Genomic DNA, 27,886 nt, shown 5'->3' with positions numbered 1-27,886 from the left:
GTACATATAGCTAGCCTAAATAGCATGTTAACATCGATTAGCTCGCAGTCATGCAGTGACCAAATATGTCTGATTAGCACTCCACACAAGTCAATAACATCAACAAAACTCACCTTTGTGGATTCATGCACAACGTTAAAAGTTTGGTGGACAACATGAGACAGAAAAAGAAGTGGCATAAAACATGTCCTAGAATGTCGGAGAAAGTTATACATGTAAACCAGGGGTGCTCACACTTTTTCTGCAGGCGAGCTACTTTTCAATTGATCAAGTCGTGGGGATCTACCTCCTTCATATATATAATTTATATTTACTTATTTATGAAATATATGTTTTTGTTAACAAGTTAAAGGTGTTTAATGATAATGCAAGCATGTTTAACACATATAGTTAATATTGTTAATAAATTAAAGGTGTTTAATGATAATACAAGAATCAGGGGTGCTCACACTTTTTCAGCATGCAAGCTACTTATAAAATGATCAAGTCAAAATGATGTACCTACTACAAAAATGCAAAACATATATTTATTTCTAAATATATTGAGGATTCTTTATATCAACAATGTATGTTGATGTACATGCATAACCGCATGAGCCAATATTGCACAACACAACACAATTAGCTATGTACATTTTTTGTCATTACCCGAGTTTACTCTGATGACTTGCACTGAATTGAATCAGTCAGGGATGCATAGTCCGGACAGTAGCTGCTGACAGCCAGCCTCAAGCACACTTCCAAATGTTCATCAGTCATGGTGGAACGGTACTTGGACTTAATGATCTTCATGTGGGAAAAGGCTGACTCACATAAATAAGTGGAGCCGAATAATGCAGTCAAGGAGGTAGCACATTTCCTGATGTTGGGGTACTTTACCTCTGTGAGTAAGTTCCAGAACTGTCCATGAGCTCTGGACTTCAGCTCAATGCCGGCTTGCAGTGTCAAAATCTCATCTTCCACTCCAGTAGTGTTGCAATTTGTGATGCGAGGGAATCAACCTCAGCATCTTCCCGAAAAGGATAGCACATGAATGTAGCGACTGGCTCGAGCAAAGAAAAGTCTTGAAAGCGTTTGTCAAACTCTGACAGACAATTGTCAATCTGCTCTGTGTAGCGTGCACTGTCAAGTTGCACACAGGCCTTCCCTTGCATCTCCAGCTCTGACGCCAGGTTCTGGAAGTTTGCCAAATCATGGCGCTGCAGCTTTGAGGAGAGATGTTTCATCTTTTGTTTGAAAGCATTAACTGAGCTGATCATATTGATCACTGTTTTGTCTTTTCCTTGCAGCTCTAGATTAAGATCATTCAAAATGTTGGTCAGATCGGTTAAAAATGCCAAGTCTAACAGCCACTGACCGTCATTTAGTTGCGTGTATTCTGCATGTCCAGCTGTTACACGGAAAAACTCCTTAATCTCTGGACAGAGCTCTCGAAATCTTTGCAGGAATTTCCCTCGACTAAGCCATCTCACGTCAGTGTGCAGCAACAACTCAGAGTGGTCGCAGTCAGCCTTCTCCAGATGTGCACGAAATAACCATCTTTGAAGAGATCTGGCGCGAATAGAACAAGCGATCTTCATTGCAACATCCATGATCTCCTTCATGTTGAGCATTTTAGCGCATAACGCTTGTTGGTGGATTATGCAATGGTAATTTAGGAAGTCCGGGAAATCATCGTCCTGCCTGCACTTGGCAATAAATCCATTCAAGCGGCCAACCATTGCGGGAGCTCCATCCGTGGTGATAGACATCAGTTTGTACACTGGGAGCTGAGTTTTCTCCATAAAGTTTTTAAACGACTGAAATATGTCCTCTCCTCGCGTCTGTTCTTTCATGGGCAGTAATGTTGATAGCTCTTCTTTTGTAGTGATATCACTAAACACCATACGGATGAAAATGCACATCTGGGCTGTGTCACTCACGTCCGTAGATTCGTCCAACTGTAGTGAGAAACACTCGCAATCTCCGATGTCCGTCCAAAGTTGCTGGGTTAAATCCTCAGCGATGGCTTCACAGCGCCGTGTAACTGTACATCTTGACAGCTGGACAGCTTTGATCGAAGATAATATTTCTGCCTTATTTTTAAAGTTTCGGAACAATGAGTCAGCTGCTTCAACGAATGCCTCCTTTACCATCTCTCCGTCTTGGAAGGACTTCTTGTTATTAACTATGATGTGACTCACCCGGAATGATGCTTCGGTGGCGACTTTCGCTTTTGAAGTTTGTTGTGTGAAAAATGACTGCTGTCCGGACAACTGGGATTTCAGTTCCTTCACCTTTCTCTTTCTCAGCTCGCTTTTCAGCGGGAAGTCGGTGTCGTATTTTCCATGAATAGTCCGAAAATGCTGCTCCACATTTCCCTTCTTTGGTATTGCAATGGCAGATTGGCAGATGAGGCAAACGCACTTCGAAAATGTCATCGTGAAAAAAAAGTCCTCCTCCCATTCCGTATGAAAGTGATACGTTTTTGTCTTCTTACTTGGTCCAGCTCCCCCACTCATTTTTATACACTTAAGAGAAAAAACCGAGGGCTGAAAATTGGTGGTAACTCGCTGACAAGCTTGTTAGCTTTGCTGCACTGAGCGCCGTTGTTTGCGCATGCGCAGTGACCTAAGTGTCAGAAAAACGAAGATGTCATCTGACTGGCTGCCCTGTTTATCAATCAAAAGACGGGGTGATGATAGGCTGGCGTCAATTTGCATTACATTAAAAAAAATAAAAAATAAAAAAAAGATATATATATATATTTTTTTTTAATGTAATGCGATCTACCAATACTACCTTTGCGATCGACTGGTAGATCGCGATCGACGTATTGAGCACCCCTGATGTAAACAAACTACGGTGAGTTCAAGGACCGCCAAAATTAGTAGGACAAAACGGCGCTCGCCAAATACTCGAATCAGTGAAGCATGTTTAATATAAACAGTGTGCTTTATAACAATTAGGGAGGTTTGTGTCATGTTTGTCCTCCTACAGAAACCATATTAAAACAAAAAATATATTTTTTCCCCCTCAACTTTTTCCATTTTTCATACATTTTTGAAAAAGCTCCAGAGAGCCACTAGGGCGGCGCTAAAGAGCCGCATGCGGCTTTAGAGCCGCGGGTTGCCGACCCCTGGATTAGGGGGTACTTGAATTTAAAAAATGTTCACAGGGAGTACATCACTGAAAAAAAGGTTGAGAACCACTGCACTAGGCCACTGAGTTGGTGGGTAAAGTAGCGTCTTGCCCAAGGACACAACGGCAGCGACTAGCTAGGATGACGGAAGCCGGGGCTCGAACCTGGAACCCTCAAGTTGCCGGCACGGCCACTCTACCGACTCTTTCGACATTTCGGGTTTGCCGAGCCCTGACTTAGCAGATGCAGTGTGTATATTTTGTTCCTAAAGTGCATCATCATGAAGGATGAGACTGCATCGCTTGAGAGTACCCCCCCAACCCCTCAACCCCTCCCCAACATAATTTGCGTAGGCCTACGCGCGTGACCACGCCTCCCGACGCAGGCTCGGTCACGCCTCCTCCCCTTCCGCCATCACAAAAACACACCCACGCACATGCACACACACACACACACACACACACACACACACACACACACACACACACACACACCGTGTCCCCCCCCCCATTACTGAAGCAGACAACATGTAAGACGTCAGTGAAGAGCAGCGCTCGACGCATGTTGGCTCCCGTCAGGTGCGGCCGGGCTGCGGCGACACACACACCGCCTCCGACCACCGTCGTCTCCGCATCCGATCAACGGTAAGTCGAGTCCTTCACTCGAATTTCCCCTATTTTTTTTGCAAACTCACCCTTTAAGTCGAGCATTTTTTATTTATTTTTGTATTTTTTTTAACCCCACTGCTATAATTTCTGTTTTTACCCCCCTGCGCAAATGATGTCATTCGCGCCACATTTGCGCCAAATTACACGCAGGGCCGATGGTGCCGCAGCACTAAAAATAAAGACCGCGCTTAACTAAAAAAAAAAACACTTAATTTCCACCAAACTAGTCCCTTTTTAAGCTCACTACATCATGCTGAAGTACAACATTGCAGGCTGCCAACTTTTGCATTTGGCCTCCTAAAATAGCTGCAAAAAGATGCATTAAGAATGAAAACGCTTAGAATAAAGATGATAAAACTCATTTAAAAAGCACATTTATGTTGCAAGTATCACATTCGTTGTCCATTTGTAACCTCCCCCCCCCTGAGATTTTTGGCCCTTGTGTGGTGAAGGGTGTTGTAGCCATGGAGACAGGACGTGGCATGCGATTTTAAAACTTGAAGGGTGAGAAAGAAAGCACAGAAAGAATGAAAGAAAGAGGTTTTGTGCATCTATTGAGGGGCTGCATTTAACCGTGAATAAGGAGTAAGCTTACATTTGAGTAGGTTTAGGCAAAATTAAAAACAACACATTTTTGCTACCGTATTTTTCGGACTATAAGTCGCAGTTTTTTTCATAGTTTGGCCGGGGGTGCGACTTATACTCAGGAGCGACTTATGTGTGAAATTATTAACATATTACCGTAAAATATCAAATAATATTATTTAGCTCATTCACGTAAGAGACTAGACGTATAAGATTTCATGGGATTTAGTGATTAGGAGTGACAGATTGTTTGGTAAATGTATAGCATGTTCTATATGTTATAGTTATTTGAATGACTCTTACCATAATATGTTACGTTAACATACCAGGCACGTTCACAGTTGGTTATTTATGCCTCATATAACGTACACTTATTCAGCCTGTTGTTCACTATTCTTTATTTATTTTAAATTGCCTTTCAAATGTCTATTCTTGGTGTTGGGTTTTATCAAATCAATTTCCCCAAAAAATGCGACTTATACTCCAGTGCGACTTATATATGTTTTTTTCCTTCTTTATTATGCATTTTCAGACGGTGCGACTTATACTCCGGAGCGACTTATACTCCGAAAAATACGGTACTTATATACAGTATGTGTTGGAAGTGCTGCAGGCCATTGCTGGAATTGAGCAGTCATTCTCCACACATTTTAACAATAAAACAGTACCAATCAATCAATCAATGTTTATTTATATAGCCCTAAATCACAAGTGTCTCAAAGGGCTGCACAAGCCACAACGACATCCTTGGTTCAGAGCCCGCATAAGGGCAAGGAAAAACTCACAACCCAGTGGGACGTCGATGTGAATGACTATGAGAAACCTTGGAGAGGACCGCAGATGTGGGTGACAACAAATCCTTGGTACATTAAAGGGGAACATTATCACCAGACCTATGTAAGCGTCAATATATACCTTGATGTTGCAGAAAAAAGACCATATATTTTTTTAACAGATTTCCGAACTCTAAATGGGTGAATTTTGGCGAATTAAACGCCTTTCTAATATTCGCTCTCGGAACGAAGCAATCCGCCATTTTCTCAAACACGCTATTTTCCGTTTTTTCAACTGTTTTCCGTAACTTGGAGACATCATGCCTCGTCGGTGTGTTGTCGGAGGGTGTAACAACACAAACAGGGACGGATTCAAGTTGCACCAGTGGTCCAAAGATGCGAAAGTGGCAAGAAATTGGACGTTTGTTCCGCACACTTTACCGACTAAAGCTATGCTACGACAGAGATGGCAAGAATGTGTGGATATCCTGCGACACTCAAAGCAGATGCATTTCCAACGATAAAGTCAAAGAAATCTGCCGCCAGACCCCCATTGAATCTGCCGGAGTGTGTGAGCAATTCAGGGACAAAGGACCTCGGTAGCACGGCAAGCAATGGCAGCAGTTTGTTCCCGCAGGCGAGCGAGCTAAACCCCCTGGATGTCTTGGCTTACACCGTTCCTTATGCCACCGAAGATGATCAAGAGAAGAATATCGACCCTAGCTTCCCTGGCCTGCTGACATCAACTCCAAAACTGGACAGATCAGCTTTCAGGAAAAGAGAGCGGATGAGGGTATGTCTACAGAATATATTAACTGATGAAAATTGGACTGTCTGCACTCTCAAAGTGCATGTTGTTGCCAAATGTATTTCATATGCTGTAAACCTTGTTCATAGTTGTTAGTTTCCTTTAATACCAAACAAACACATACCAATCGTTGGTTAGAAGGCGATCGCCAAATTCGTCCTCGCTTTCTCCCGTGTCGCTGGCTGTCGTGTCGTTTTCGTCAGTTTCACTTGCATACGGTTCAAACCGATATGGCTCAATAGCTTCAGTTTCTTCTTCAATTTCGTTTTCGCTACCTGCCTCCACACTACAACCATCCGTTTCAATACATTCGTAATCTGTTGAATCGCTTAAGCCGCTGAAATCTGAGTCTGAATCCGAGCTAATGTCGCTATAGCTTGCTGTTCTTTCCGCCATGTTTGTTTGTGTTGGCTTCACTATGTGACGTCACAGGAAAATGGACGGGTGTATATAACGATGGTTAAAATCAGGCACTTTGAAGCTTTTTTTTAGGGATATTACGGGATGGGTAAAATTTTGAAAAAAACTTCGAAAAATATAATAAGTCACTGGGAACTGATTTTTAATGGTTTTAACCATTCTGAAATTGTGATAATGTTCCCCTTTAAACATATGTTACTTATTGCAATCGAATAACAATTTTGGCCTTAATTTGGGCAGCGTGGCTGTGGAAGTTTCCCTCTTGTCATGTGTTCTCCTGGCCGACAGATCTTTGTATGCCCGGTAGACAGTTTGAATACAGTCTTTTTATTTTCATAAACCAGTCTGGATTGCTTTTCAGCAGTCTATTTCAGGCGTGTTGATGCTTGCGCCCTCTCTCTGGCTCCAACTCCCAACTCCAACCACTTGTCTCGTCCCGGCTGCCGCTAATAAAGGCGACAGGTGATTAGATAACAAGACCCAGCCGGGCAATCCACTCACCTGCCGCTGTCTTTGAGGCCGGCCCTTGCACACCCCGGTTCGCGGCAGGCCCACAGGCCACGCCCCCCTCCACAGTGGCTTTCTAGACAACTCCTCTTTTAGTAGTAAGCAAACAACGGCTCCTATTTGCTGACATATGTAGTAACGTATTGTGTCATTTCCCATTTTATTATTTTGTCGACATTATGAGGGACAAGCGGTAGAAAATTTATTATTAATCTACTTGTTCATTTACTGTTAATATCTGCTTATTTTCTGTTTTATCATGTTCTATCTACACTTCTGTTAAAATGTAATAAACACTTATTCTTCTGTTGTTTGATACTCTACATTAGTTTTGACTGATAGCACAAATTTGGGTATTGATCTGATACCAAGTAGTTACAGGGTCATAAATTTGGTCTTATTTAAAGTTTTCATGTGTCGAGGGAGGTAGTTCCTGAGCTTATAAAACATAATATATATTTAGAAAAAAGGAAAAAAACATTTGTAACGATAAAAAATATGAATCATAATTGTATCAATCAATCAATCAATGTTTATTTATATAGCCCTAAATCACAAGTGTCTCAAAGGGCTGCACAAGCCACAACGACATCCTCGGTTCAGATCTCACATAAGGGCAAGGAAAAACTCACAACCCAGTGGGATGTCAATGTGAATGACTATGAGAAACCTTGGAGAGGACCGCAGATGTGGGTGACCCCCACCCCCTCTAGGGGAGACCGGATGCAATGGACGTCAAGTGGGTCGAGCATAATATTGTGAAAGTCCAGTCCATAGTGGATCTAACATAATAGTGAGAGTCCAGTCCATAGTGGATCTAACATAATAGTGAGAGTCCAGTCCATAATGGGGCCAGCAGGAGACCATCCCGAGCGGAGACGGGTCAGCAGCGCAGAGATGTCCCCAACCGATGCACAGGCGAGCGGTCCACCCCGGGTCCCGACTCTGGACAGCCAGCACTTCATCCATGGCCACCGGACCTGTGGTGGGGATTGAACCAGGAACCCTCAGGTTGCTGGCGGGGCCACTCTCCCAACCGCGCCACACCGTCCCCAAGTTAAAGCACCACTGATAGACACACACACACACGAGGTGTGGTGAACTTATCCTCTGCATTTGACCCATCCCCCTGGGAGGTGAGGGGAGCAGTGAGCAGCAGCGGTGGCCGCGCCCGGGAATACTTTTTGGTGATTTAACCCCCAATTCCAACCCTTGATGCTGAGTGCCAAGCAGAGAGGTAATGGGTCCCATTTTTATAGTCTTTGGTATGACTCGGCCGGGGTTTGAACTCACGACCTACCGATCTCAGGGCGGACACTCTAACCCCAAGCCCACTGAGCAGGTTTTATTTTATTGTCAGAATGGCTAAACTTTTTTCACCAGAAAACCACCAAAAAACACTTATGGCTCCTCAAGTACCACCATAATGACCAACATTAAAACACAGTAGCCTAATAGGCCTAAGTATTCAATAAAAACAAGGCATCGAGCAGTATATCTTCAACCGGGTTTAATCCCAGTACATCAGATTACCAGCCCAGCAATAACACTGTATGCCAGGGTGGGACAATATATGTAATTAGGTCATTTGCCATTACAGTATATTTTTTTATCAGTGACAGAGCAGGAAGGGGGGCTAGGAATACATTTACGGTAAAATATTAAATGAAATGCACCTGGGGATAGGTTGATTGGCAACACTAAAATGGCCCTAGTGTGTTAATGTGAGTGTGAATGTTGTCTGTCTGTCTGTGTTGGCCCTGCGATGAGGTGGCGATTTGTCCAGGGTGTACCCTGCCTTCCGCCCGAATAGAGCTGTGATAGGCTCCAGCACACCCGCGATGCAAAACAGGACCCCCACAAATTATGGGGCCCTAAGCACAGCCGCGTGATTGGCGTATAGTCTGGCTTTATGTCCGTTTATTTCACGCTTTACTCAAATGTTCCTTGCTGTTTAGGACTGCCGATATTATTGGCCGATAAATGCTTTAAAATGTAATATCGGAAATTATCGGTATCGGTTTCAAACTTATCGGTATCGGTTTCACAAAGTAAAATTTATGACCATTTAAAACGCCGCTGTGTACACGGACGTAATGACAAGTACGGAGCGCCAATAAACCTTAAAGGCACTTCCTTTGCATGCCGGCCCAATCACTTAATATCTACGGCTCTTCACACACACACGTGAATGCAATTCATACTTGGTCAACAGCCATACAGGTCACACTGAGGGTGGCCGTATAAACAAATTTAACACTGTTACAAATATGCGCCACACTGTGAACCCACACGAAACAAGAATGACAAACACATTTCGAGAGAACATTCGCACCGTAACACAACATAAACACAACTAGGGCTGCAACTAACGATTAATTTGATAATCGATTAATCTGTCAATTATTATTTCGATTAATCAATTAATAATTGGATAAAAGAGACAAACTACATTTCTATCCTTTCCAGTATTTTATTGAAAAAAAACAGCATACTGGCACCATACTTATTTTGATTATTGTTTCTCAGCTGTTTGTACATGTTGCAGTTTATAAATAAAGGTTTATTAAAAAAAATAATAATATATATATATATATATATATAAATAAACAAAAATAAATGAAAAAAAATCCCTCTGCGCATGCGCATAGCATAGATCCAACGAATCGATGACTAAATTAATCGCCAACTATTTTTATAATCGATTTTAATCGATTTAATCGATTAGTTGTTGCAGCCCTAAATACACCAGAACAAATACCCAGAACCCCTTGCAGCACTAACTCTTCCGGGAAGCTACAATATACACCCCCCGCAACCCCCTACCCCTCCACCTCAACCCCGCCCACCTCAACTTCCTCATGCTCTCTCAGGGAGAGCATGTCCCAAATTCCAAGCTGCTGTTTTGAGGCATGTTGAAAAAAATAATGCACTTTGTGACTTCAATAATAATATGGCGGTGCCATGTTGGCATTTTTTTTCCATAACTTGAGTTGATTTATTTTGGAAAACCTTGTTACATTGTTTAATGCATCCAGCGGGGCATCACAACAAAATTAGGCGTAATAATGTGTTAATTCCACGACTGTATATATCGGTATCGGTTGATATCGGAATCGGTAATCAAGAGTTGGACAATATCGGATATCGGCAAATAAGCCATTATCGGACATCTCTAGTAATGATGATGAATTATCCACATTAAAACATGTTCATTTTGACAGCTGTAATTGTTTTTACATTTGTAAAAGAGCTTAAAAAGCATCATTCATTTTAAAGACAAAGCTTTGTGTTAATACTAGTTATTAGTAGCAACATTTCAGTTTTTTCTATTTACATTTTTCTTTTTTCCTCACTTTTTCCTATACAGTATAATCATGTCCAGTTTAATTTTAAAACACGGTACCCATTCCCGGTACCTTAGAATCAGCACCGGTACTCAATTGTACCAATTTCTAGCACTTTTGTGTGTATTAATATGTAAAAAAAATACAAATTGTTTAATAATAAAAAAATAATAATAATTTGACATTTACATTTACATTTATCAATGATATATGTGCTGTTTAGTTGTGATATTTTGTTTTCTTACACTTTTGAGTCTCATTTGCAAATATTATACTTTGCATACAGTTGCAATTCCAAGACATTTATTGACAGTCGTGTATAGACTACGGTGTGTTGGCCATATTTAGGAATTAGTCTTTGAATAGGCCAGTCTGGTCCAAATACCATGCGCTAGACAGATTGTGCAAAAAATAAAATAGCGTGTACTATGTGTGTGATCTACTAACACTGCGTGTGCAAAACGCCTAATTGAAATGAGCATTTTGCACACACAGTAGACACTTGATCATTTACTGCACATTCATGTTATCGTGCGCCTACCTGTGTGCAATGTGTTGCACCAACAGCACACACCTATAATCTGTAACACATTTTCTGAATTGCAATCGAGACAACAGAACCATATGCACACTGACACTTAATTCTGTACGTGAGGCTGTGTATCGCAATGCCAGTGCATTCGTGCGACTGGAATGACTCAAATGCAAGAAAATGCACAATGAAATGTAGCAGATATATTATAGTAATGATATATTTTCTATAACAAACGACAGTTAAAAAAAAAACACCAGCAGACACCAAAATTCATCAATTTCATACATTTTAATCAGCTCTTCGAGTCATCCAGCAGCTATAAAATTATAAAAGGAAATTGCTGAATAAACAATGTGTCTAATATTTTTTTAGTTCTGTCAGTCCAAATATGGACTTAGGACCAATGATTCTCTGTCCTTCTGACACATGCTAAGTAAATCGCAAAATAGTGCTCGCAAAACGGCGATGAGTGTTGATAAATCACATTGCACGTGCTATTTAATACTTTTGGAAATGGATTGCACGCCTTATTCTGCTCACTTAACAAATGCAATCCATTTTGCACACGTTTAGTAGATCAGCTTTGCGTGTGCTATCAAGTTTGCACATGTTTTAGCCCACACAAACCTTTAGTAAATCAGGCCCACATTTTTTATACTGTAAATATTTTATTTATTACACACATGCTGTTTGATTGACACGTGCATCATGGTTGTAGTTTTCATTACCATTTTTGGAGGAGTTAAAAATTGCCATATCAAATCGTTAATGCTGCACTTAAGCATGTATATGGCATATCCTATGGACCGTTAATTAGCATTGAGCTATCACATTTTAAAAAGTGGAACCTTACTTTTACATTTGAGAGTTTTCTATCGGGCATGCTTGCTTTGTGGTCATGGAAAATTGCAACATTACCTATAGCCTCTAAAGGCCTTAGTGGCCACATGCGTGGACAGCAACTTTTAGCTCTTATTTCCAAAATTGTGTACACTACTGAATTGGGGTCTTATGGCCGCTTATGTGGACACTTATACTGCCATCTGGTGGTGTCAGAAGAGTATAACATACAATGGAATTTGGAAATAAAAGTGTAAAAATAAGAATTAGCATGTCACTAAACATGAAGTACACATTTGTGTACTTATGGACTAAGTCATCATATCAAAAGATGATTCTTAGTTTTTATTCTAATTAGGGTCCAATAAGCCCAAATAGCAAAGAGAAATACAAAAAAGCATGTAAACAAACAGCTTGGGCCTTAAGAGGATAGAGACACTACAGTATGGCTTGAGTGCTTGTGTTCCCACCAAGTCATTGAGTTGATGCCGAAACTGCAACCGGACATAACGTTACAAGCAACAAAGGTATTGACATATGGTACTGTCTGGTTTACTTGAATAGTACCTGGTCGTAAACAACAGAATCCGGTCAGTACCTATAAATGTACCGAATTTGGTATTGTTTTACAACTATTTTTTTAATTTATCGAACAATTATATATTTGCACAAGTGCATTTTAGAAGAAGAAATACACAACACTGCAGGTTTGGCTGTTGGGATTGTTTGTGTGTGAGCAGGCGTGATATTTAGGTGTGCTGGCGAGACATGGCAGGGACATGGCTGGTCAGTTCTCGTGTATCACGATGAACAGATGGCAGCTCGGGGTTAGCTTGTGGGTGAGTGCCATCAAGAAAGGCTATGTGTGCATTATAGTCTTTTGGTAAATTGGCTTGTTTTGTTTTTATCATACCTAAGAAATATAGGACCCAATAAATATTCTAAACCCCCGCAGTAAAGATTTGTTCAATAAATTTTTTGTTCATTTATTAAAGCAGTCGATGGGTTTGTTGTCACGCTGCATTTTCAACCCAGACTGTAATCAGCTGAAAGTGTGCTTCTTAGTGGCTAACAGTGAATATTTGTCACATTGTAACATAATTAGTCTATTAGTTTGTTTGCAATCATTATAAAACCTACAACTTCAAAATGTGGTAGGAATATTAAAACTAAGTGCAAAGGTCTTAGTTATCATTTCCAATTTAATCAATTCCAGTACCAAACTGGTACTTTAAAAACGGTGCCGGTGCTTAACCTGTGTCCGAATTGATACATAAGAAATGGATAACATGCAACAGATCGATTGATTGATTGATTGATTGAAATAAAAAAACAAAACCAATAAAAATTACAATAATAATAATACATGAATTGAAAAAAATAATAGTAATAATAAAAATGACAAAAAAACGGACTTTACGACTTTAAATACTTAATTTTTTACATCATTTTTTTTCAAAATCTGGTGATTTGTTAATGGGTCCGTTTACCTTCCGTTCCTTCTATTTCCAATTTTTAAATGCAAATCAAAAAAACGGGCCATTTTTTCTATTTTCATTTCTGAAACAAAAGTTGGACAACTATTTAATGACACTTTTTAAAAACTACAATCAGACTCCTGCTGAACAAAGATGTTACCGTTATGCTAAAAACACGCTAAACGCATAGGAAAAGCTAAAATACGGCTTCCGGTTCAATTTGTCATCACACAGATAACCACACATTTTTGCATTTTGGATGAACGTATATTCGATTTTTGTGTTTATCTGGAAAAATAAAAAATCCGTAAAAGGAAAACAGCACAAAATCCAATTTTATGGCAATATTTTAATGAAAATCAACCCTTTTTTGTTTGTTTTCAAATCTCCCATATATACCGTATTTTTCGGACTATAAGTCGCAGTTTTTTTCATAGTTTGGCCGGGAGTGCGACTTATACTCAGGAGCGACTTATGTGTGAAATTATTAACACATTACCGTAAAATATCAAATAATATTATTTAGCTCATTCACGTAAGAGACTAGACGTATAAGATTTCATGGGATTTAGCGATTAGGAGTGACAGATTGTTTGGTAAACGTATAGCATGTTTTATATGTTATAGTTATTTGAATGACTCTTACCATAATATGTTACGTTAACATACCAGGTACGTTCTCAGTTGGTTATTTATGCCTCATAAAACGTACACTTAGTCAGCCTGTTGTTCACTATTCTTTATTTTAAATTGCCTTTCAAATGTCTATTCTTGGTGTTGGGTTTTATCAAATACATTTCCCCCAAAAATGCGACTTATACTCCAGTGCGACTTATATGTTTTTTTTCCTTCTTTATTATGCATTTTCGGCAGGTGCGACTTATACTCCGAAAAATACGGTAATAAAAATCGAAAATCGGCCCTAATTTTGTTTTTTGATTTGCGTTTAAGAATTGGAAATAGAATGAACGGAAGGTACACAGACCTTAATGCAACCTCACTTGACTTAACTGTCATTGGTATAAAATGAGGTAGTCCTGTCACCATGACTGTCCCAGGCTAAATTATGTTCTCCATTACACATTTTTATCACACTTTTTTATTTATGTGAATACACTTTCATACTTTTTTAATCTATCAATCAATTTGATGCATGTTTTGTACTAAAACGGATTCATGGGAAATAAATTGTTCAGTAATTAGATTGTCTTAGCTCAAAAAAAATAAAAGTTTAACATCATTAAAACCTTCCAAAGTCAACTCTGACCAGGATTCAAACACAGTTCCCTTGACTTAGCAGTGATGCTGTGCGCCACGGAAACCAGTGTGGCTATATGAGGATGCCATTATATATAGGAAGCAGCTAGAGCAGTGGTTCTTAACCTGGGTTCGATCGAACCCTAGGGGTTCGGTGAGTCGGCCTCAGGGGTTCGGCGGAGGTCAAAACACACCCGACTCATCATGTAAATACAAACTTCTCCCTATCGACATATTACGGATACGGCAACAGCTGACTGATTTGCAGGTGTGTAATTTGTTGTGAGTTTATGCACTATGTTGGTTTTGTTGTTTGAACAAGGTGATGTTCATGCACGGTTCATTTTGTGCACCAGTAAAAAAACATGGTAACACTTTAGTATGGGGAACATATTCACCATTAATTATTTGCTTATTAACATGCAAATTAGTAACATATTGGCTCTTAACTAGTCATTATTAAGTACTTAATAATGCCTTATTCGGCATGGCCTTATTATAACCCTAACCGTCTAACCCTGACCCTAACCCTCTAACCCTAACCCTAACCAAATAACTCTAAATTAAGTCTTTATTACTTAGAATATGTTCCCCTAGTGTCCAAATAACTCCAAATTAAGTCTTTGTTACTTAGAATACGTTCCCCATACTAAAGTGTTACCAAAAACATATAACTTTGTCTTGAATTTGAAAAAAAACAACATTTTATTTTTCACTAAAGAAGGGTTCGGTGAATGCGCATATGAAACTGGTGGGGTTCTGTACCTCCAACAAGATTAAGAACCACTGAGCTAAAGGTATGTTTGTGGTAGAATTTCATATGAAGCGCTCTGTTCATTCATTTATATTTTACGAATGCAGCTGAGATAGGGTCCAGCACCCCCCGCGACCCTGAAGGGGACAAGCGGTAGAAAATGGATGGATGGATGGATAAGCTTCTTCACGCAAAACGCCTCCCTAGCCAATCCGTACTTACAGTAGATCACATTTAGCGTTGGTGATTTGATGGCTATTTTGTCCTTATAACAGTAAATAGTAGGAAATACGCAGTTATAAGGATTAAGTAAAAGATACAAAACTGTGTAGGCCTTGAGATAGAACCTGCTCTTTAGTACATTCTGGTGAGGATTTGGATAAAGTTGCAGGTGTAAGAACTTATTTTACTCTGTTTCCTTCCTCAGGTTGTTTTAATATGTCACACTGAATGGAGGGCATTGGAGTTCCATTAAGATGACCCGAACACATCCACCTGATCTACTGGCAACAACTCTACGGAACGTTCCTTTGTATCCAACCACCAAACACGTCCTTCCTCATCACTCTTTTTTGCAATATGACTTGAAGATGATTGACAAACCAGAAATCATAAACAAAAGACACTGCCGCAGCTTTGACTTTCTAGAATCACTGGATGACCCACAGTCAGTCTCTTCACCAATGGAGTACCCTTTTAAGCGAACAGAGCAGCAGGTATCAAACAAAGACCTAACATGGAACGGACCAGATCAACGAGGACATCTTCACTTTTCATCTCCAGATCTGTTCAACTCCAGGCACGTTCAGCAACACGCCGGCCAAGAGAAAAGCGGCCATCTCACATGGTCAGATTCGGTAAATAGAAAAAGGTCTAGAAGTGCTCCAAGAATCAAATCCACGCTTACTCCTGTGCCCATCTCAGTGTCCCCTCTGGAGATCAACAAGGACAAGGTCGCCCCACAGCCACCGTTAGATACTTTGAGGACCTCTGCGACACAAAGAGAAGCGTATTCCTCCAATAGGGCTTTTTTGAACGAGGTCCACCCAATCAAACTGCAACCCCCTCTTTATGTATCTGATTGTTTTGACGAGGGTAAATCAGACAAAACAGTGACAACCCCTCATGTCAGGTGCCGTGTGGACATCAAACCAGATGCTGCTGTACTTCAACACACATCCAGACAGATTCCCAACCTGCGCCCTGAACGTCCCGCTTGGCAGCGATACTCGCAGGCCGGTAGCAGCCGGGGTGTGTATGTCCCTCGGCATATTATCTCCTCACCCACACCGACTCCAAGTGAATGCTACAGTGGGGATTTTAGACAAGGATATCACTACACCACCAGCATGTCTCCCCTATCTTACCAGCATCTAGACATGTACAGAATGCCCTCGCAAACAACACCATATCTAAATCAGGAACAAAGAGCTTACTCCAACCCGAACATCCCCACTAAATTTTTTTACACCGAGGACCCTGTTCGATATCCAGTACATCCTTATTCTAGGGCTTACTTTCAGGATGATAGATCCAGTTTAGCCAGTCGTGGTAGTACTATGACTAGTCAATACGATCCAAGGAATCGATGGGTGCATACCCTGCCTCTCAGGTCATATTACACAGACCCTTTTTCTAATCAAGAACCGGCACACTCTGTATATAGCACACCCTACTCTACAAGTGAGGCAGGGTCATACTTTTCTCAAACCCCCACCAGCTCTTACTATGGCGATGATCACCGCTTCAATCCATACCACCAAAGTTGCACTAATTTGTATTATAACAAGCCGTTCAACTCTCACGAGGAGCGGTACTTTCCATTGCGGCAATGCCACACGGAAGGCCGTCGCCGACCCCGCATGTCACAGGCTTTTTCAGAAGACTGGTATCGCTCAAGTATATCTGGTTATTCCAACCAGAGTTCTCAGCTCACCCCACCGAGGGTAAGGACAGAGCCTGGTGTACCACCCTGGTATAGTACCTATGGCACAGAGACAAGTAGATTAGGGACAGAGGCTAAAAACCATTCAAAGTCTTGGGACAATATTCTTTATCCCCAACATGAGAAAGAGCAATCAGTGCCTCGTGGCCGAAGCTATGAGAACCTGTTTTGCCAAGCAAGGCACGGATCCTCTCCCAGTGTCACATCTCAACCTGTTATCCTTAACCTATCCAGTTCACCAAAGCGCTACGCTGCCTTGTCCCTCTCTGAGACCTCTTTAGAGAGAGGCTCGAGCAATCCGTGGAAGAATACTAAAAGCAGCCACTGGTTTGTGACCCCCGAGATTACCATAACAGACAATGACATATGCGCAGGCAACAGTGAGCGGCTTGGCGTGCACCCTGTCAACTGGAATACCCTAGACAATGAAAAGAAAGCTGCTCCAAGAGTGATAGATGTCAAGAAGTCATTCAACACAACAGAAATGACCAAAGAAAGGAAACGCAACAATGTCTCCCTTCAGCAGAGTCTGGAGCAGCTTGATGAGTTGTTAGCTGACTTGGTTGTTGATTACAAACCACCAACCAGCAGGAAGTCTAGTGTGGACTTTCTGGATCAGCTTAAACAACTGATTACTGAAGATAATGAAAAAGTCAAGGGATCTTCTGAGATTGAAAATCTTGAATGTTTGAATACTCAGTTCCCTTCTTCTAAATCCAGTCCTGACACAATCAAAGACCTGGATAGTGGATGCGATGCTTTACAAAGAAGTGCAGAAGAATGTTCTCCGGACCACAGTGTGGGGGAAGATGAAACCATGGTGTGTGCTAACAACAAGTGCAAGCGTTCTGAGAATATGTTCAATGCATGCTTGTACTACAAATCATGTCACAGTTGCTACACATTTTACTGCTCACGAAACTGCCGCAGGGATGATTGGGAGACCCACAAAGAAAACTGTCTGTACGGCCGTGTGAGTAGTGTCTGTAGGCACACACTCAAGTTCTGCAGAGAAAATGCAGAGATTCATAAAGCCTTCTCTCGTATCGCAAAAGCCGGGTACCTTTCTAGAGGCAGAGGTGTCCTCTTTTTGGGTTTCCCCAATCCAGAGACGGCTGATCATTTTCTGGAAGTTGGGCTTGAGAGCCTCGTCATGTCTCCCACATACCTATCTCTCAGAGAGCTAGATGGCTTTAAGGACAACTTGGGTGAATACTGCAAGGATCTGCAGCAGGCGGGTAATGAATATGACACCAGTGAATGTTTCCTCTTGAATGTATCCGTAGCTGTCGGTGAACTCGTGCCTAACAGACCGTCACCAAGGGTTCAAACACCGACAGTTCGAAAATATGCAAAGGTATCCTTGGCTTCTTCAAGCCCGGACAAAAAGCTAGTGAAGAAGGACAGTGAAATGGAAACTCTTATCCTCACCCCACCTCCAGGAACGCCAGACATTGATCAGGAGGGTGAGGAGGGAAGAAAAGCCAGAGAGGTGTGCTTTGTCAACATTCAGCGTGAGCTCAGGATTAGGGGAGTCTTCCTTCGTCATGAGTATCCCAAAATCTATAATCAGCTATGTGAGTTTGTGGAAACCAACACGAGGTTCACTCCAACAACTATTTACCCAATAGATAAGAGAACAGGAAAACAGTTCATGTGCATGATCATGGCCGCATCAGAGCCGAGGACATTGGACTGGGTGGGCACCCCCAATCTCTTGGATGATATTATTTAAAACGCAATGGAGAAGAGTGATTATAAGTCAGTCGCACTTTATGTGCCTATTGTAAATACATGAGTTTTGAGAAATTCAAGACTGATAAAATATTTGCATTTGGCCACTTCCCCTTTCTGCCTCGTTGACCTTTTGCACATGCTCACAGTTTTTATTCTCCTGCAAGTTAATAGATTGCATGTAAACTGGGCACAGCACAACAACTTTGGTGTTAAAGATGTGAACGTGTTTTATTTATCATTAATACATTCCTGCTCAACGGTGTATAATGAAGCACATTTGCAGGATACGCACATCATCTTGCATTCACATAATAGACACATGAGTCACAGACAGACATGTCTCATTTCATAGAATTCTCATATCTCTTGTTTGTATTATACCCTGCAATTGTAACAACAACTGTTAAGTATTGGGAGTATATTCATTTATTTGGTAAACTGTATTTGTGTGGCTGTTTTAGTTCATGTTTGATAGAAAATGAAGTACAATCGACACAGCCTTTTAGTTTTCCACCTCAGTAAGAATTTTGGATTGTGTCATGCTTGAGTAAATTGTTTTGTTGGAAGGTGGCCTTCATTTAGGACTATATTAAATTAATGTATAGATTAAAAGTTTTTCTCCAGGTGTAAGAGGTTGATTTAACAACCCTTTAAAATGATGGATTTATTTTCTTCAAGGCATGATATTTTTTATCAAGGTATTTTATTATTAATGTTGCTTGTAATACACTTTTAAAGAAGAGAAAGTTATAAATGTGATAGACGATATTGAATAATACAAACTAACACTTCAGTTTGTTTTAGACAATATGCAATCGAAGAGCAACAATGAAATATATTGAAGAATAATTATGTATTATTAATGTGGAATCATTTCCTGTGTTGTAAAACTTGTTTTTTTATTTTTATTTAATTATAAATAATGAGAACGTTCATAAATTATCTGCAGCACTGTATATGCCTGCTTTCACTCTCATTGCTGACTAAGCTAAATCTGCTCTTTTACTGGATTATATCTTTGTGCAAGATCTTAGAAATTTATATTTTGTGATGTTTATAACATATATATATATAGATATATAATAAATGGAATTGAACAAGTGACCTCATGGTTTCTCACCCCACCACACCTCCCCAGCCCCCATCCCCCCACCACCACCACACACACATACCGGTACTTGGTAATTGTTCTTTATGATATCTGGGGTTAGAGTGTCTGCCCTGAGATCGGTAGGTTGTGAGTTCAAACCCCGGCAGAGTCATACCAAAGACTTTAAAAATGGGACCCATTACCTCCTTGCTTGGCACTCAGCATCAAGGGTTGGAATTGGGGGTTATCCCAATTTTCTACCGCTTGTCGCGGGGGGTGCTGGAGTTGCATTCGGGCGGAAGGCGGGGTACATCCTGGACAAGTCGCCAGGGCCAACACAGATAGACAGACAACATTCACACTCACATTCACACACTAGGGCCAATTTAGTGTTGCCAATCAACCTATCCCCAGGTGCATGTTTTTGGAGGTTGGGAGGAAGCCGGAGTACCCAGAGGGAACCCACGCAGTCAAGGGGAGAACATGCAAACTCCACACAGAAAGATCCCAAGCCCGGGATTGAACCCAGGACTACTCAGGACCTTCGTATTGTGAGGCACATGCACTAACCCCAGTGTCACCGTGCTGGCCCCGGAATTGGGGGTTAAATCATCAAATATGATTCCCGGGCGCAGCCACCGCTGCTGCTCACTGCTCCCCTCACCTCCCAGGGGGTGATCAAGGGTGATAAGTCAAATGCAGAGAATAATTTCACCACACCTAGTGTGTGTGTGACAATCAGTGGTACTTTAACTTTAACGTAACCATCTACTTTTTGATTATTACACTCTTTGGTGTTTGCTGTTTTTATGCAGGAAAAAAAAAATAAAAGTATTTAGAAAAAAGGTTGAAATGTAATTTGTATTGTAAATCCATCCATCCATCCATCCATCTTCTTCCGCTTATCCGAGGTCGGGTCGCGGGGGCAGCAGCCTAAGCAGGGAAGCCCAGACTTCCTTCTCCCCAGCCACTTCGTCCAGCTCCTCCCGGGGGATCCCGAGGCGTTCCCAGGCCAGCCGGGAGACATAGTCTTCCCAACGTGTCCTGGGTCTTCCCCGTGGCCTTGTACCGGTCGGACGTGCCCGAAACATCTCCCTAGGGAGGCGTTCGGGTGGCATCCTGACCAGATGCCTGAACCACCTCACCTGGCTCCTCTCGATGTGGAGGAGCAGCGGCTTTACTTTGAGCTCCCCCCGGATGACAGAGCTTCTCACCCTATCTCTAAGGGAGAGCCCCGCCACCCGGCGGAGGAAACTCATTTCGGCCGCTTGTACCCGTGATCTTGTCCTTTCGGTCATGACCCAAAGCTCATGACCATAGGTGAGGATGGGAACGTAGATCGACCGGTAAATCGAGAGCTTTGCCTTCCGGCTCAGCTCCTTCTTCACCACAACAGATCGATACAGCGTCCGCATTACTGAAGACGCCGCACCGATCCGCCTGTCGATCTCACGATCCACTCTTCCCTCACTCGTGAACAAGACTCCGAGGTACTTGAACTCCTCCACTTGGGGCAAGATCTCCTACCCAACCCGGAGATGGCACTCCACCCTTTTCCGGGCGAGAACCATGGACTCAGACTTGGAGGTGCTGATTCTCATCCCAGTCGCTTCACACTCGGCTGCGAACCGATCCAGTGAGAGCTGAAGATCTTGGCCAGATGAAGCCATCAGGACCACATCATCTGCAAAAAGCAGAGACCTAATCCTGCAGCCACCAAACCAGATACCCTCAACGCCCTGACTGCGCCTAGAAATTCTGTCCATAAAGGTTATGAACAGAATCGGTGACAAAGGGCAGCCTTGGCGGAGTCCAACCCTCACTGGAAACGGGTCCGACTTACTGCCGGCAATGCGGACCAAGCTCTGACACTGATTATACAGGGAGCGAACCGCCACAATAAGACAGTCCGTTACCCCATACTCTCTGAGCACTCCCCACAGGACTTCCCGAGGGACACGGTCGAATGCTTTCTCCAAGTCCACAAAGCACATGTAGACTGGTTGGGCAAACTCCCATGCACCCTCAAGGACCCTGCCGAGAGTATAGAGCTGGTCCACAGTTCCACGACCAGGACGAAAACCACACTGTTCCTCCTGAATCCGAGGTTCGACTATCCGGCGTAGCCTCCTCTCCAGTACACCTGAATAGACCTTACCGGGAAGGCTGAGGAGTGTGATCCCACGATAGTTGGAACACACCCTCCGGTTCCCCTTCTTAAAGAGAGGAACCACCACCCCGGTCTGCCAATCCAGAGGTACCGCCCCCGATGTCCACGCGATGTTGCAGAGTATTGTAAATCAATGCCCTAAATCAGACCTGGGCAAATTAAGCTTTTCAATCTGGCCCGCCGGACATTCCCAAAAATATTTTTTAGATCTTTAAGATGGAAAGTGTAGCTGCCATTATGATGTGCAGTGATGTTTTTTAATTACTGTAAGTCTTGAACTATACAAAGTATTTCAATGGTTGGAATCTTCCCTTTTGCATGATATACTAGTTATTATGGTCATCTAATTAGTTACTATGGTAATCTAAGTCACAGCAGCTCAGACGAGGAACCAAGCAGTGTGGGTGGGGAGCGTTTCCACAGAGTGTTTCCAGAGCGGCCAGCCTGAAATGCGGGTGTCAGGGACAGACGTGGAAGGAGATTTTTTACCACAAAGTTCTAAAACTTAGTGATGTATCAGATTGTAGGTGTTTTTTTTGTTTTTTTTTACCCTTCACGTTCATATTTCGCTGTGTTTGTTGCATTTTTGCGGCATTTCGCTTGATTGTAAAATATGCGGATCGAGAGGGTGTGTGACGTTCACGTTGTCAATATTCAGTGTTTTATCCTTTGTAGTTAATATCCTAAAAACCCACATTCTTTATTTTCATGTACATTCTCGGTGTCTCATTCAGTAAAAAAATTTAAAATTCCATTCCGTTTTTTAAGGTGGTCTGTCATATCGTTTTTAGCATTCAATCAGACATTATTGTCAGGTTGTGTATTAGTGTTCCTGAAAATAAATATACCGGCCCCCAGACACATTTTTTTCTCTAAATTTGGCCCCCGAGTCAAAATAATTGCCCAGGCCTGCCCTAAATAGTTCATATTATTCATATTTTTTATTGTAATGTGTTGTGTGTAAGCTATGCGTCGTTTTGATGATTAGACCACCATCTTGTGGAAGACTGCGTGTATTACAGTTTTTTAATCGATGCAGTATAATGAAAAATCATTGTCTTAATTAAAGAGTGTATCGATAAATAAATAGTTATTCATCGGAAAGTTGGTATTTACAATGACACCAAAAAATGTAGTTAACAATTTCAACAGCTCAGATGTAGATATTATGTCATTGAGTTTGAGTTTGAGTTTATTTCGAACATGCAAGCATGTCACAATTTCCAGTTTCTCTTTTCAACATGTTCGAAAAGGAGTAGGAAGAAGCAGAGTTTATTTAATCCTACCCCTTTTATTTTACATAACAGTTGCTAAAACTTTTGTTCACTTCCTGTTCTCAATTTATTCACAATATACTCCATAAGTAATCACAATACAAATAAATAAATAAATAATAATTGGTGAAGTAAGTCATATTACATATAATGAGATAAGTAAGATTATTTTGAGAATGAATGAATGGATGGATGGAATAAATCCATAATGTTTATCATGGTTCTTCCTCTTTGTACTTTGTAAACACTTTAAATTTGAAGAGTTTCTTGAAGTGGATCATATTAGTACATTGTTTGATTGCTTTGCTTAATCCATTCCATAATTTAATTCCACATACTGATATACTGAAGGTCTTAAGTGTTGTAAATTGAACTGGAAATCTCATGTAAAAAATATACAACATAAAGTAGCAAGAAACACATCAATAATGAATAAAGCAAAACATGTTCTAGACCAAAAATCACTTCATATCCTCTACTGCTCGCTAGTGTTACCATATCTGAGTTACTGTGTAGAAATATGGGGAAATAGCTACAAAAGTACACTTCATTCATTAACGGTGTAACAAAAAAGATTAGTTAGAATAATACATAATGTTGGATATAGAGAACATACAAATCCTTTATTTATTGAATCAAAAATACTGAAATTCCACGACATAGTGAATTTGCAAACAGCTAAAATTAATTAATAATAATTTTTCTATTTTATTTATTTATGTTTTTCAGTGTACATGAATGAAGGTGTGTGTTGCTGAACCCGACTTGGACATTATCTGGACTGGACCTGGTTTTAAAAAAAAACCTTTAAACGAAGCTAATTTCATTTACAACCAGGTCTGGTGAAGATAATGGTCCTTTTTTTTTCTCTTTTTTTTTTAGATAAGATAAATAAATATTTTCTTGGATAAAAAAGAAGGTAAAACAATATAAAAATAATTACATTAAAAAAAAAAAAGGAATTAAATGAAAATGTTAGTGGACCAGCAGCACAAACAATCAAGTGTGCTTCAGGGACTGTGTCCCTTGCAGAAGTGTTGTCCATGTTGTGGGAACCAGAATATTGGTAGCAGAAAGAAACAACCCCTTTTGTGTGAGTGGGTGTGTATGAGTGTGAATGGGGGAGGGAGGGTTTTTTTTGGGTTGATGCACTAGTTGAAAGTGTATTGTGTTTTTTTTTCTATGTTGATTTAATTAAAAAAAACAAAAAAAAAAACAGCTAAAATTATACATAAAGCAAACTATAACCTGCTACCCATGAATATACAACAATTCTTCTCAAAAAAAGAGGTGAAATATAATCTCAGAGGAAAATGTAATTTAAAACATTATTGGTTAGAAGGACAATACAAAAATTAATGATGGCACTATTATGCCCCGGGATGCTTAAATTATTCGTGGGAGTATCACAAGGATTTGTGAAAAAAGAATGACACATTTTAAAAATATATATCAAGTGTTCTAATATCCATTAGAGCAGTGGTTCTCAAATGGGGGTACGCGTACCCCTGGGGGTACTTGAAGGTATGCCAAGGGGTACGTGAGATTTTTTTTTAAATATTCTAAAAATAGCAACAATTCAAAAATCCTTTATAAATATATTTATTGAATAATACTTCAACAAAATATGAATGTAAGTTCATAAACTGAACATCAAATCAAGTAGGCTATTCCATTCATTACCATAAACCCAGAGTTTCCCCCATGCCATGATGGTTTGACCCTCACTAAAATGTCTGTCAAAAATAACTGTGAAAAGAAATGCAACAATGCAATATTCAGCGTTGACAGCTAGATTTTTTTGTGGACATGTTCCATAAATATTGATGTTAAAGATTTCTTTTTTTGTGAAGAAATGTTTAGAATTAAGTTCATGAATCCAGATGGATCTCTATTACAATCCCCAAAGAGGGCACTTTAAGTTGATTATTACTTCTATGTGTAGAAATCTTTATTTATAATTGAATCACTTGTTTATTTTTCAACAAGTTTTTAGTTATTTTTATATCTTTTTCTTCCCCAAATACTTCAAGAAAGACCACTACAAATGAGCAATATGTTGCACTGTTATACAATTTAATAAATCAGAAACTGATGACATAGTGCTGTATTTTACTTCTTTATCTCTTTTTTTCAACCAAAAATGCTTTGCTCTGATTGGGGGGTACTTGAATTAAAAAAATGTTCACATCACTAAAAAAAGGTTGAGAACCACTGCATTAGAGCAGTGTTTTTCAACCACTGATACAGTCTAGTGTGCCGTGGGAGATTATCTAATTTCACCGATTTGGGGTAAAAAATATTTTTTGCAAACCAGTAATTATAGTCTGTAAATGATGTGTTGTTGTTGAGTGTCGGTGCTGTCTAGAGCTCGGCAGAGTAACCGTGTAATACTCTTCCAAATCAGTAGGTGGCAGCAGGTAGCTAATTGCTTTGTAGATGTCGGAAACAGCGGGAGGCAGTGTGGAGATAAAAGGGTGTCTAATGCTTAAACCAAAAATAAACAAAAGGTGAGTGCCCCTAAGAAAAGGCATTGAAGCTTAGGGAAGGCTATGCAGAACAAAACTAAAACTGAACTGGCTACAAAGTAAACAAAAACAGAATGCTGGACGACAGCAAAGACTTACTGTGGAGCAAAGATGGTGTCCACAATGTACAATCCGAACATGACATGACAATCGACAATGTCCCCACGAAGAAGGATAAAAACAAAGTAGATGCGGGAAATATCGCTCAAAGGAAGACCTGAAACTGCTCCAGGAGAAAAAGCCACCGAAATTGGAGCGCAAGACAAGAACTGAAACACTACACACAGGCATACTTGCCAACCCTCCCGGATTTTCCGGGAGACTCCCGAAATTCAGCGCCTCTCCCGAAAACCTCCCGGGACAAATTTTCTCCCGAAATTCAGGCGGAGCTGGAGGCAATGCCCCCTCCAGCTCCATGCGGACCTGAGTGACGTGTCGACAGCCTGTTTTCACGCCCGCTCTCCCACAATATAAACAGTGTGCCTGCCCAATCACGTTATAATTGCAGAATGATCGAGGGCAAGTTCTTGGTTTCTTATGTGGGTTTATTGTTAGGCAGTTTCATTAACGTCCTCCCAGCGCGGTAACAACACACAACAACAGCAGTCACGTTTTCGTCTACCGTAAAGCAGTTTGTCTGCCGTAAACAGCAATGTTGTGACACTCTTAAACAAGACAATACTGCCATCTACTGTACATGCATATGTGACAATAACATCTAGGTTCTTTTAGAGAGTGCAGTGCACAACTGCGCACACAACAAGGAGACGAAGCAGAAGAACGAGGAAGATACAGCCATGGCGACGCAGACGACGAGTAAGATGAAGAAATACGCTTGTAAGTTCCAAGCCGCAGCTGCGATTGGACCTGGATAACCTACGGGAAGAAGTAGTGGACTACCAAGTGCTTGACAGTGAAGATCTTCCTCAGAAAGCAAAGAATGACCGGTTTTGGTCCATGCTAGGGAGAGATAAATGATAAATGGGTTGTACTTGTATAGCGCTTTTCTACCTTCAAGGTACTCAAAGCGCTTTGACACTACCTCCACATTTACCCATTCACACACACATTCACACACTGATGGAGGGAGCTGCCATGCAAGGCGCTAACCAGCACCCATCAGGAGCAAGGGTGAAGTGTCTTGCTCAGGACACAACGGACATGATGAGGTTGGTACTAGGTGGGGATTGAACCAGGGACCCTCGGGTCGCGCACGGCCATTCTTCCACTGCGCCACGCCGTCCCTGAGAGATGGAAGATTCCAGACTCTAGTGCATTTGAAGAAAGCACTTTTGTGCGTGCCACACAGCAATGCATCATCAGAGAGGGTGTTCAGCATGGTTAGAAAAATAGTGACAGAGAATAGAACAAGGATGGACAATTCAACCCTTAACTCAATAATGAGTAGATGAGTGTTATGTGCGTGTATATGTGTAAATAAATGAACAAGTATTTCTCTTATTTATATATATATATATATATATATATATATATATATATATATATATATATATATATATATATATGGTTATGACCGAAAGGACAAGATCACGGGTACTAGCGGCCGAAATGAGTTTCCTCCGCCGGGTGGCGGGGCTCTCCCTTAGAGATAGGGTCGAGAGGAGCCAGATGAGGTGGTTCGGGCATCTGGTCAGGATGCCACCCGATCGCCTCCCTAGGGAGGTGTTTAGGGCACATCCGACCGGTAGGAGGCCGCGGGGAAAACCCAGGACACGTTGGGAAGACTATGTCTCCCGGCTGGCCTGGGAACGCCTCGGGGTCCCGCAGGAAGAGCTGGACGAAGTGGCTGGGGAGAGGGAAGTCTGGGCTTCCCTGCTTAGGCTGCTTCCCCCACGACCCGGCCTCGGATCAGCGGAAGAAGATGGATGGATGGATGGATGGATATATATACATATAATAAAATAAATATATATATATATAGCTAGAATTCACTGAAAGTCAAGTATTTTTTATATATTAACCACGCCCCCAATCACGCCTCCGCCCCAAGGTTGGCAAGTATGCTCATACTTGCCAACCTTGAGACCT

At 41.1% G+C, this 27,886-nt stretch overlaps 2 protein-coding genes across 2 annotated transcripts; one reads left to right on the top strand and one right to left on the bottom strand.

Moving 5' to 3' along the window:
- Positions 1 to 944: 944 nt before the first annotated feature.
- Positions 945 to 2,420, bottom strand: LOC140679278 (general transcription factor II-I repeat domain-containing protein 2-like). The gene has a single exon (XM_072914369.1). It carries the CDS (start codon positions 2,418 to 2,420, stop codon positions 945 to 947), a length of 1,476 nt encoding a protein of 491 aa, XP_072770470.1.
- A 1,166-nt stretch (positions 2,421 to 3,586) lies between these two features.
- On the top strand, positions 3,587 to 19,879 carry unm_hu7912 (un-named hu7912). The gene is made up of 2 exons (XM_061986124.1): positions 3,587 to 3,765; positions 15,521 to 19,879. Exon 2 carries the CDS (start codon positions 15,570 to 15,572, stop codon positions 18,771 to 18,773), a length of 3,204 nt encoding a protein of 1,067 aa, XP_061842108.1. The 5' UTR covers positions 3,587 to 3,765; positions 15,521 to 15,569; the 3' UTR covers positions 18,774 to 19,879.
- Positions 19,880 to 27,886: the final 8,007 nt, after the last annotated feature.

This window comes from Nerophis lumbriciformis, linkage group LG12 (assembly GCF_033978685.3).
Source record: "Nerophis lumbriciformis linkage group LG12, RoL_Nlum_v2.1, whole genome shotgun sequence".
NCBI classification, from domain to species: domain Eukaryota; kingdom Metazoa; phylum Chordata; class Actinopteri; order Syngnathiformes; family Syngnathidae; genus Nerophis; species Nerophis lumbriciformis.
Note: the sequence above shows the minus strand (reverse complement) of the source record. Positions and strands in the feature narration are given on the sequence as shown.